At 31.3% G+C, this 13,513-nt stretch overlaps 1 protein-coding gene across 1 annotated transcript; it reads left to right on the forward strand.

Moving 5' to 3' along the window:
- The first annotated feature begins 6,436 nt into the window (after positions 1-6,436).
- On the forward strand, positions 6,437-6,906 carry LOC144572487 (SAUR-like auxin-responsive protein family). The gene has a single exon (XM_078322078.1). The coding sequence runs from the start codon at positions 6,500-6,502 to the stop codon at positions 6,857-6,859; it is 360 nt and encodes a 119-aa protein (XP_078178204.1). The 5' UTR covers positions 6,437-6,499; the 3' UTR covers positions 6,860-6,906.
- The last annotated feature ends 6,607 nt before the right edge of the window (positions 6,907-13,513 follow it).

Here is a 13,513-nt window from a genome sequence, read left to right on the forward strand (position 1 = left end):
ATATTATCAAAAGCATGCATATTAACTCATTAATGTGATTGGTTTCCGACCATAAAGACACTGAATTATAAATTCTACCGAAGCGAGAGATAGAATCTTCCAGAAAGGAGTGTAAAATATGTTTCCGGGGCCCGGGCCCAGTAGAGAAAAAATGTAATATTAAAAAAAATAAGTGGGTCGTTCTGCTCTAGTCATGCTCCATTCATGTCAGAGACAGATTTAAGTAGATCAGCAGTCAACTTTCTCTCTAGACTAAGCACAAACAAGTCAATAATTGATAATGGAATTTATCAGAATATGCAGAATGTTTGATCCTCTATTGCAATTGCACCCATTTTTTAAATACAGCATCAAGTCTTTTTTTTTTTTTTTTTTTAAACATTTTTAAACAATAACAAAATAGCATTCATAAAAGATCAGAAATATAATTTTGTATAAATTTTCTTTTGAACTACAATTAACAATCTAGATTTATGTTCTTAAATAAATTAGAAAGTTTCAAACAACGTACAAACATTTAAAATAAATAAATGTGTACTTATAATTTACATACGATAGATATCTTATACGGTACACATATTTAACGTTTTTGGTACTAACTCTCTTCAAAATTATCAAAATTAAAAAAAAAATGTAGTTGCGGTACTTCGTTGTAGTCACTAGTCAGTTAGATATGATGTATGTTATTTTTTTTGTCCAAATTATAATTTGGTTGATCATTCATTTAAAAAATATTCAATCTCAACCTCTTTAAATTTAAAATTACTTGATAGAAAGCTAATCCACGTTTAAAATGACCAAAATAAATTAAATGCACTCTAGCTATTTAAATACGAAGAACACAACTATAGTTTAGTTTTTCTTAGTTTCGATGTGTTGCCAAAAACATCATATGAATGTATAAAAATGAGATTGTGCTATAGAATTAATAACCACAAATAATCACAGACGATTAACTACATGTTAAAAACATTTCATGATACAACATTGTCGTTGGTACAGAAAATCAAAAGAAAAATTATTTTCTTTTTCCTTTTTTAAAAAACCCCCTCGACTTGTGTCGCTCCACCAAGAAATAGAAGTTGAATGTTTATTGGATAGGAAGGCACCTCTAGATTCAATTAGAACGTGCTTTGTAGAGAAAAGACAAGTACCACTAATTCATTTTGAAAAAAACATTGTCAATGTTTTTTTTAGACCCGGTAGAAACACTTGGCCCGTCTCCTATTGATTTTCTGTGGCTAGAGCTAATGAAGATTGTTATCGAAGACAACCAGAAAAAAAAAAAAAAAAAAAAAAAAAAAAAGAGTTTCCATTTTTTAAAAATCAGGCGGAGTTTTTTTCTAATCGGATTCATGGAGTTGACAAAAAAAAACTCTTTGTTTTTTTTTTTTATCAAAATCAGGCAGTCTCTGCCGGATGTGTTTGTATTGATATGAAATTATGAGATAGGTTACAGTGTTTCATCCTCTTCCCGTTTACCCTGCGCAAACGCAGTCTCATCCCCTACCAAACAACTAACATATATACCATATATATAACATGACCCTATCTCACACTCATTACATTAATTCAACAGACATACTAGATTCTCCAAATACTATCTAGGGGCCAGAGATTTGTGAATTCGTTCAAGATTGGCTTAAGAAAAGTTTGTAATTAGCTTGCTCGATTATAGCTCGGCTTGTCATTAGCGAGTTCAAGTTTGATCTAACATGACTCAAGCTGGTTCAGCTTGTTACTCAGCGCGTTACAAAACGAAGGAGATTTATTTATCGACTCTTTCACTAATTCTCTTTGTGCTCATCATAAGATGATGAAGCTCATTGTAAGAAGAAGATGAAAATTTTTTGGTGACTCATGATCTATGAGCAAATCACAATACCAAATTGACGAAAATCTTTAGTCTATGTGTAGTTCATAGTACAAACGAATTGTTAATAAACAGATTCAGCTCGGGCTCGTTCTTGCACTAACCGAGTTCAAGCTTTGTTTAGCTCGACTCGTTGATAGCCCTACCAAGCTAACTATTTTATTCGAAAAAAAAAATTAATTCCTTTAAGCGTTTTGCCAACAAAATTTTTAGGGCGTTACTATTTGAAAAAAGAAGAAGTATGTATGTCCTGAATCAAGCTAGGAATGGAGATTAGGAGGGGACGAACAAAACTACAAGGTGTTTAATAATTAATATTGCGTCACAACTAAGCGCCACATGGGTTCTTGATAGTGCAAACTGCAAAGGATCCTACATTTTGGATATGTATCGAATGACAGATTCTAAGGGATGGAGATGAGAATCCGTATTCTCCCAGATACCTGACTGAGACAAATTATTGATGGACGGCTCATATTAATTTCAGCTGGGTCAAATTTAATTCGGTATTTATGAAAACTATAGGGGTCTGTTTTGTAATTCATGTCAGATTAAAAGAACGTTTGCTACTTGCTAGTGATTTGTCTCAGTCAACCTAGGGGATCCGAATTCTGGAAATATATTAAAGACGTGAAATTTATAGATTATATTAGGATTAAATATAAATGTGAATACTTTATGAAAGTTTATTCAGATAATTTATGGATGTTGACATCTATATCTATGACAAATATGCAAATATCTATATCTATGACAAATATGCAAATAAGATATAAAATAAATATTTCAAAATTCAAAGGTAATAGCATAATGTTTTAAAATTACAAAACTAATACAAACTTGTAGATAGTATGTCAATTTGAGGGTGAATAGATTCAGCATCCAATTTTACATCTTTTTGCTAACAGTACAATGGTATATCTAAATGTAGAAGTGGAGTCAGACTTTCAAACTATAAAAGTCGTCAATCATATATAATTTTCATACTAAAGATGAGAGTTAATTTTTACAATATTCATAACATTTAACTCTAAACTATATAGAAAATCATGTACAAGTACATAAATTTTGAAATTAAATGTGGAACCAGAGTAAGACTTTCAAACTATGCATGTCAAAAACACGTTTGGAGAACAATAATATAAAATTTTCATGTTGTGTATAAGGGTAAATTTTACAGTACACACATCATTTTACTCTAAACTATATTGAAAATCACATATAAGAGCACACAAATTTTGAAAATGAATAGATCAATTAATACAATATATATAGATCCGTCTGAGTTCAATTGATCACATTCACTCCATATAAGACCGTCTCTGTCTAGATGTAAAGTTCAACACAAACTTTGATAACATGTTGATTTTTTATTGAACAACTAGAAAATTTAACACTTCAATTTTACTGATACTAAATCAATAAAAAATAATTTTAAATGCATTAAATTTAATACATAACTTATTTTATTTTATTTTTTATTGAAAAACTCCGGTATACTCAAGCATCTTTTAAATACTACTTTCGAAAATTGAATCTACGACATCTTCGTAAAGAAATGACTCGTACCACTACACTAAATCGGTAGTTCTAATACATAACTTATTTAAACTAAGAAAAACGTACTTATTAATTAGTTTTCCATTTCAAAGAAAATAACATTAATTATCCCTTCTCAGAATTATAAACCATCAATAACGCTCCTCTGCTTTATCGATATAAGCGTGTGTTACATGTCCGTTTATAATGGATTCAAAACCGTTGTTTTTCTTTGAGAAAAGCATGTCCCCATTTTAGAATGAGTGATAGAAAAAAGGAACAAAGAAGAGTTTTACTTATCTTAGATAATTGCAACGGATTTGATCATTAGATATGGATTCCATGATGTAACTCAAATTTACTTAAGCGCCGCTTTGCTTATTAGTAGAGTTTTACTTTTCCATTTCCATTTCGAGGCAATGTACTTAATCAATTAGAGCATCTACATCCCTGAAACTTTTGGAGTTTCTAATCTGATGTGGCAGTTTCTAAACCAGTTTCAGGGATGCAGATGAGTTTCTTATTTAGCAACTTTGCTCCAAAGTTTCTTAATAAGAAACTGTTTATAAACTCTGACGTGGCCAAATAATTCGTTGAAATTCTTCTCTCTTGTAATTTATTTGCTGATGTGGCAATTAAGAAACTCTAATTTTAGTTTCAGGAATGTGGGAGTTTAGAAACTTTCAGAAACAAAATTTCTAAAAATTAGTTAACAGTTATTTAGAAACTCCAAGAGTTTCACGGATGTAGATGCTCTTAAGCGCCGCTTTGCTTACACTTATAGCCGTGTATTTAATTATAATCATAACAATTAAAAAAATAATTATTAAAATAAAAATTATTCATTAGTGCCTTACATAATCAAAATTCAGTGCCAAACGCTTAATTATTTCTTTTATCTGGCCTTTTGTATTAGTTTTTCATGTTTAAAGAAAAGAGCCATTCTATTCTAAATGCAACTATATGAAGATACGCATTTTGTGTTGAAAGTAGGTGAGAAGTGATTATCAAAAGAAGCTAATGTAATTTTATTAATCTATCCTCCACATATCACACATTTAATATATATTTTGAAATTTTTATTTTTAATTCATTCCATTGTTTAAGTAAGAATTTGAGGGTATCATTTCTATATTAATACTAATTAATATATGCCTTTTCTAACTCGGGATGAGATGCTTCATAGTCTCCTGAAATCTCTTAATCGTGAAGTTCATGATTAATCTTCTATGGATGGGATTGGGAAACAAAAAAAAAAATGATTGATGATCAATGGATTTACAAATTGTACAAAATTAATATATGGTCAATTTAAACAATAAAAAGAACAATTTGTAATTTTAGTGTTCAACTGTAATGAAGTTTAATTAAGTACGATTGGATGATTAGAGTAGTTTAGATTTAGGAATGATGATCATTTGACTCATTGTAGATTTTTTTATCAATGAAATCGTTAAGAGACATTTAAAGTCACTAACTTAAAAAATATATATTTATTTACATTTAATTTGATAGGTTTTGAAATTCAGCTCATCAAATCTTTTGATAATTTGAAACACACCCTAATTATAGTCTTAAAACCGTCTTTAATATATGTTTCTTAACGATCCTTAGATACACTAAGAAAACAAATTCAATTATTTTTATCAAAATTGAAGAAGTAAAATTGTAAAAATATTCACTATAGCTTAAATTGGATAGTGCATTAAATTTGGGGATTCAAATCATTTGATCAGTTATCAAATGTTATGAGATTAAATAGCATATGATTGATGATTAATCGACTTTTAAGTTGCTTCAAACTTAATTCATAACTATTTTAAGCTATGTAAAATATGTGTAGCTTTTTTTTTTTTTTTAAGAACGTAGCTACAAGACTCTATCACTATTTACATAGGTGAAAAATGACTATTGTTGAAGATAAACTGACAAAAATAATTATTTCTGAAAGTATCACTATTATTGACGAAAGTATCCACGATAATATTGATTGTAAAAACACTTTTAAGTGTTAACACTTGAATCTGTAGTCACTATTTTCAAATAAATAATTGTAAGTATATTCTTATAAGCTTTATATATTCTCTGAATTTTTTTTAGAGTAAATTTCATGAATAGTCGGAATCAAAGTTATCATTTTGATCTCCATAATTATCATCAATATGTACCAAATTTCTCCGATCATTGAAATTTAATCAAAAAAATGTATCCTAATCCAAATCATTATAAAAAAATTTGATGATATAGATTCTAATTCGGATTAAAATTTGAGCATACAATGCCATCATCACTCATATCGTCAATAAAAATGAAATGGATACTAATATTATCATCAAGATCAGTGTTGAGAGTGTAGGACAGACTGGGTATCAACGTATCATCAAACAATTAATTGAGAATAATTGAGAATAATCGGCTATAATCAGGTCTAATTGGCTGATTAGTCAGAAAAAATTGTAACAGTTTGATCGCGCCAACGACTAATCGACCGATCAAGATAAGCAAATATTTGTTATATGAACGATGAAATTAGCGTTCAAATCTTCTTAGATCTACATATTTCAATTATCTTTTTGTATTTTCTTATCCTTATAACTAATTTGTTACAAATTTATAATTTTAGAGACTAAATTGATCATTTTAAATTCTAAAACAACAAAATAATATATAATAATATTTTAAGGACCTATCTGTATCTTTGTATATATATTATTTTTTTGAAGAAGAAGAAGAAGAAAGAAGAAGTTACTCCAAGTCGTAACTGCAGCTGAAGAGAGAATTAAAAAAAGGGTCGGTTACATCCCACGTGGCAGGCCTTCACTGGCAAAAACGCTGTACCGCATGAAAACATCCTGACCCAATGTCCCAATCCTGATTCCACCTGATTCTTTTCTTTATTTCTCAATTTCGTACCTGCCGTGCAATCCCTCTTGTACTCAAAAATCAAGATAAAAATATAAATCCAAAAAGTTGAAACAACACCCACCTAATCTCCGTTATATATAACCCCCCCTTCCTCCTAAACTCTTCCAAGTTCTAACCCTCCTTCCCTTCACTCTCAAAAATAAATCTCGACTGTTGGAATCCATGAAGCAGATGATCCGACGGCTGGCGCGTGTTGGCGATTCCTCCCACTGCCACTCCCTGCACTCTGGAAAGGATAGCAGAATGCGTCAGAGTCACGTGACGGAGGTTCCAGAGGGTCACGTGCCGGTCTACGTGGGGGAAGAGATGGTGCGGTTCGTTGTCCGGACCGAGCTGTTGAGCCGCCCGGTTTTTCTGGAGCTGCTGAGGAGGTCGGCGCAGGAGTACGGCTATAAGCAGCGCGGCGTACTCCGTATCCCGTGCACCGTGAGCGTTTTCAGTAACGTCCTGGATTCGCTGCTCGCTGGAGACGGGACCTACTCTGACTCCGATCTGCTTCGGTCCATTGACTGCGACGCTTGACCAGGAGGCCTGTTTGTTGTAGGGTTTTTTTCTTTTTCTAATTTCCATCTTTCTTTTTTTTGAGGGACTAGGTGGTGGGGTAGTGTGGATATTCCAATGGCAGGCGCATGGAGGGGTAGATAAATTGGGAAATTCGCCGCTTGGTGTTGTGTGCTTTTTTTTGTACAATACCGTGGTGTGTTGCAACTTGTAAAGGTTGATTCGATCTTTACAGAAAATTTACATATCGGTCCTTGTTGTTACATCGAAATTTCCAAATATTTCCTCAGCCGAAAAAAAACATATAAATATTTCATAGTTTCTTTTTGAAAAAAATTAAGGATAAATACAAGGATTAATAGGTTTCTTTTGCGACACTTAAAGTCGTCACTCGTCAGGTAAAATCCAATTAATATGTGCTATATTATATAATAGCTTAAATAATCTTTTAGGCAACTTCTAGCCTATCCCAGTGTGACTTAATTACTATAGCCGTTCTGCGCAAGAAAATATAATATTTGCAAAGTCGACCTCTTGAGGGCTGATGTTCACGCTAAAAAATTGTTATTTAACCCAACGTAATTCAAAATTTATAATTTATAGACAAATTTATCCCTCATATATTTCTTCTAGTTCAATTCACTTAAAATTCTTTAAAAAAAAAAAACAACTCACTATAAGAAGAAACATCGAACTTATAACTATTTCCTTTTTATTTTTTTGAAATTAAATGAAAGGGAATTTTAACAAAATATTATATTATTTGATTATGAAAAAACTAGATTTTTTTTCAAATGGCTCAAGTTTGTTCCTTTTAATTGTTTCAATTGATTGTAACAAGATTTGTTAGTGGCACTTTTATTAGATTGTCTTGTTCTTGAAATTGTTAACTAAAAGCTTAGTTCACTATTTTAATGTTTGTAAGTGTATGGTCACTAGAATGAACATGCAAATAAAAAACGTGCAACTATAATACAAAAGGAAAGGTTGATAGCTACAAGAATATTAACTTGCTAGAGGCATTAATTGTACAATTTTGTTTTATTGGATTGGTACTGGAAAACAATATTGCGAATTAATTAAGAAAAGATGATCAAGTGTTTGATAGTCAATTGAAGGGTAAAGTTGTCTATCAAATTAAAATAAAAATAATATGCTATTAATAATAAATTGAATAAAGATTTATTTTTCCCAATTTATTTCTCCCATCCATCCCCCAATCATTAATTATATGAGGGGACCACAACTTCTAGCACAAAAAGACAAAAGAAAACGCGTATCAGTCATTAATAATGTGGAGGACCGCTAATTAACTGGGAGACCACTTATATTTGAAAAACTTTACAACTGTTGCGCGTAAATATGTACACACGCAAGTATTAACATCTAATATAGTAAGTATTCATATGTAAGATATCAAGTATTCTTTAAAAACAATATTTCTTATCACATACTCATTTTTTATACATTTTTAAATATGTTTTTTTTTCTTACTTCAATGTCGCTCATATTTCTGACAATTTGTGATTTTTTTGCAAATCTAAAGTAACATACATTTTTTACGTAATTTTATCTTTCAAATGAGATTCATGATGAAGTACTTTTGAGTTGTCCGCCGGGCAAGTATTCATACCTCGTAGTGCAAGTATTCATACCTCGTCATGCAAGTATTCATAACTCGTCGCGATATCGATCCAGACTGCATCACCTCCGACTTCCTATCCATCGACTCCTACCGATCCGCCGGCAACAAGGTAGGTTGTCACAGGCGATTTATTAATACTTTCCCAACAAGGTATGAATACTTGCTCGACGAAGTATCAATACTTGCACAAAAATGTATGAATACTCGCTCAACGTGGTAGAATACTTGCCCGACGAGGTATGAAACTACATGACAAGATATGAATACTTACGCGACGGACGACCTGAAAATATATCATCATGGATCTCATTTGAAAGATAAAATTACTTAAAAAACGTTCGTGATATTAGATTCAAAAATTTCATCACAGATCGTCAAAAATATTGGCAAGATTGAATGGGGGAAAAAAAACTCACTTCTAAAAACGTGTAAAAAATGGATGTGATGTGTCCAGTTTTTTTTTTTTAAATACTTGATCTATTATATATTAACACTTGCGTGCATATGTATCCATATTTACGTACGCCAGTTATAAAATCTATCTAATATTCAGCGATCCCTCAAGTAGTTAGTGGTCCACTCAGTAAATGAGCGGCCCCTTAACTTAATAATCGATATTTTGTTTTGTCTTTTAGTGTTGGAAGTTGTGGTCCCCTATTAATTAGTGGTTAACAAAGATAGTTATTGACCGGGAGATAAATGGAGAAAATAAATTGGGAGATAGTTGGCCCTAATAAATTATGTTGTGCGAGCATCCGTACGGAAGTCAAAGGTACTTGTCCTTTCTCAAAAAAAAAAAAAAAAGATAATATTGATGGTTTATTCTTGCAAAATTCCTACTGCACGCTTACTTTTTCTCCGAAGTCGTAATATTTCGTTAATATTTTTTTTCTCTGAATGTGTAAATAAATACAAAAGCATATCTTATAATCTAAATGGGAATATGCTGGCATGCTACGCGTAGCATAGAGGGCTTCCGTGCAACGGCTTAATATTCGACTTTTCAAAATCCTAACAGTTGATCCGAACCGTTCATCTTGTTCTCCATATTAATATGTGTGTGGAGACCAAATTTTACATTTTTTAGAATTTTCTTACTATATATTTAGATTTATTGAAAATTATTGTTTTCTGTAAATCTGGACCATAAAAAAAAAAAGCGATTTTCAATAAATTTAAAAAAATAGTAAAAAAATTTCAAAAAATGTAAAATTTGGTTTCCAAACACATATTAATATGGAGAACAAGATGAACGGTTTGAATCGACTATTAAGATTTTGAAAAGTCGAACATTAAGCCGTTGCACGGAAGCTCTCTATGCTACGCGTAGCATGCTAGAAGGTTCCATCTAAATGAATGATTATCGGTTTAGAAATATGATACCTTCTGCGGGGGCGGGGAGGGACCACCTCTGCAACTTGTCTCTAAATTCAAACAAAAAAAGGCATCCAATATCATATTACCATCATTAGATGCATGCTCATGTCCTTATTTCTAACTCTCTTGAAATCTGCTGTATTTATATATTAAAAAATTTAAATCTCGGATCTTATCTCGAACTTAATTTACCCGGTATTGATGGGCTAGGCTACTATGACATTGGTGTTATTTGAAATTAAATAACACCAACTTTTAAATCCTTAGATCTGCCTTGAGATTCGTACAAAATAAAGTGCTTGAACAGTAAAAGCGGATATTACGAATCTCAAGGCAGATCTAAGGGTTTAAAAGTTGGTGTTATTTAATTTCAAATAACACCAATGTCATAGTAGCCTAACTCGGTATTGATTCCCTACTAAACTTTTACCTACCCGTAGGGGTGTAAACGGATAGGATATAATCTTATTTCATCCGAATCTGAATCTAAAAATTACTTAAATTATTCGATCCGTATTCGAAACTTGACCACTATATGATCCATATCCGACCGTTTACACCCTAGCCAGTTACCAACCATTGTACACCAAACTTGCCCAAAATTTTTTTTACCATATTTTAAAAAATAAACAATTTAACCATTTTTTTTTATTAAAATTTACATTTTTATGACCTCCGTAGTCTAAACCTGAGAAATCATAAAATTGATTCTACAGGTTTAGACTACGGAACAAAATTAATACAATTTAGGGTCATATTTAATCTGCTTTGGTCCTACAGTCTAAGCTTGCGGAACTAATCTTTTGGTTTCGCAAGTTTAGACTGCGGAGGTAATATAAATGGAATTTTTCAAAAAAAAAATGATTATTTGATTTATTTTTATTCAAAGATGATGAAAATAAAAAATTCTGCCAAACTTAGGGATCCGATCAATATATATTTTGTAAAGTATTTTCTTTTTGAAGTTTTGTTTTGATGAACCACGAATTTAGATACTGCCATTCATGCTAATGCAAAACCAATTTTTCTTTGCCAGCTAATTTGTAGTATATAATATGACGTCGCATCCGCATCAATGTATCAAAATCCCCATATATTCTTTGTACAAGTCAAAACCACTATTATATCTATCACTTCAGTTGTGATGTAAGTTTGGAAAATTATATCTAACATTCAAAGTTTATTAAGATTTCTTAATCACAACAGCAACTAAAATAACATTCAATGTGTGGATCGATTGCTTGTTTGCATTACAGATGCATTTATTTACATGCAAGAATATTTTGCAATCAAACAATTAAACACTATTCTTTTTTATGTCAAGTCACTCTCATATTAAAAGCTAATGCCACTCGCAAAAATATAACAGTACTGTGAATTTAATGTTTGCTTTCAGATGCTTCCGTAAGCTAATTTCATTGGAGAACTATATATATATTAGCTTATAAGATCGTGTCCTGTGCAGTGCATTCATTCTTATTTGGTGTTGTTTATATAAAAAAAAAATAATTCTAGCATACATCTAACTCATATGTATATCTTAAAATAATATTTAGGCTAAAAAAATATTAAATGTACTTTTTTTAATTTCTTCATCACATGTGCAACAAATTTAGACCGACTTCATAGATATATAGCCTATATACTATCAAATAGTTTTAAATATTAAACAGTGGAGTTTTGCTGGCTAATGATGAATGACTAATCATATTTTCAATTGACATAATTTTGATATAACATATCATGTCTAAATAATTAAGAGTACATCTATAATTTTTTAATTTGGATGATATTTTCTCAGATATTAAATGAATGCACCATACAAATTTGATGTACGTTAAAGTTAACCAATAGAAACATAACCTTATCCTATAGGAAAAAAAAAAAAAAAAAAAAAAAAAAACACAGAATATCCTTTCTGCATAACATAAAACACGATCAACAAATTTAATATATATACCACAAAATTTAATTTATATTATAAGGAAAGAAGTTTGTGGAAGTGATTGCAAGTGCAATTTTAATTTTACACTGCGAATTTGACTCGCTTCACACAAAGCTACTCTCAGAAGGCAATATTTTTCCCTGTCGCATAGTAGGTAAGTTATTTCAATTAGTCCTTTTTAGTTAGCTCGATATTCATAATCAGTTTCTGGTATTGTATCAGCATAAAACAGTTTATGAGTATGTACTGTTCCCTACTGGTAATCTTTCCTTTTCTCACTTGAGAAACTAGGCAACAGATGAACTGAACTCACTATTATCATATTATGGACAGAAAAAAGTCTCCTGTGACGATTTCTTTGTAGACTCCTGTGTTACTGTACAATTTCTGACAGCCTATGTTCTTCTTTGCTATTGTGGTCCCAATTACTGCATGTGCTGACAATGATGGTATCATCTCAACAGCCAATGTTTTATGTTTTATGTTTTATGTTTTATGTTTATGCCATGAATGGAGGATCGGATTAAATTATAAAACACAAAGAAAAGTAACCTTTTGAACTATAACATAAGAGATATGCAAGGACCTGTTATCTCAAGTAATTATGATATATGCAGTAAGTGGTTTTAAATAGACGAGCTGTTCAACTACTTCAGTGATATGCAAATGAATCACAGCTCTATAAATTTAACAAAAGACAAATAATATCTGAAAACATTAAACTTAATAACTGATATAAATATAAATTTGGTATCATTTTAACTTTGATAGTGTAAACATGCAAAATCATTAGTGCAAAACTCAAACGCACAATTTTTGCATATAAAGCATAATTCTTTGGTAAAGATCATTTGATTCAAAGAACAAATCAGCAAATTCCTACACTGGTAGTTTGGCAGTTTGGCACATGGGCTCAATAAATAAAGCGCCTCTTTTACTAGTTGGGCTTAGCTCGTCGTATTCGTTTCCACTAAAAGCCTAAATAATTGGCAAATTTAATCGTACATTATTCACATGAAATTATTCCACATGACCCCCAAAGTCAAAACCTCGTATACCATTTAAAAATTTGACCGTTATACAACGGCTACATTTCTTCCCCTTCTACCATTAAATACCCCTCTCTGCCTTTACAGTCTTCAAATTTCACACAAGCTTCTCAAGTTTCTCAATCCAATTCAAGATCTAAGCAAATAGAATGGGTTTTGTCATAGTGATCTCTCTCCCCCTCATTCTTTTCTCCATTTTGATGGGGTTTGGTTGCTACTTCTATGGGAAAAGAAAGGGCCGTGAGGAAATGCGAACAGGAGTGGGGTCCCAGGTGTATGGCATTCCCTTGCCACCACATGGCACTGCTGACTCATCACCGCCTCCAGTTAAATGTGAGAAAGAGCGGGTCAACAATGTTTGAGCAGATTATATTTCTTTGTTTGGTTGATTATTTTTTTATTGGGTCGATGAATGTTTTTGTTCATTGTTATTTTTTGTTTGGTGTAAGTTTATACAAACCTGTTTTATTTGTTAATTATAAGTGATTAATATAATGTGATGTGGCTGTTTTCAAGTAGAACTAAGGTGTTCCTAAGTTCATCAAGCTTCTTTGTGAACTCAACTCTAAAACCTATTAGATTGGTTTCAAACGACAAATCCAAGCCGTTAAAATCCTTCTACCTTACGAGTGATGCATGCAAAAAATTTAAAATTTCGA

The sequence above is a fragment of the Carex rostrata genome, chromosome 20 (genome assembly GCF_964058835.1).
Source record: "Carex rostrata chromosome 20, lpCarRost1.2, whole genome shotgun sequence".
NCBI lineage: Eukaryota > Viridiplantae > Streptophyta > Magnoliopsida > Poales > Cyperaceae > Carex > Carex rostrata.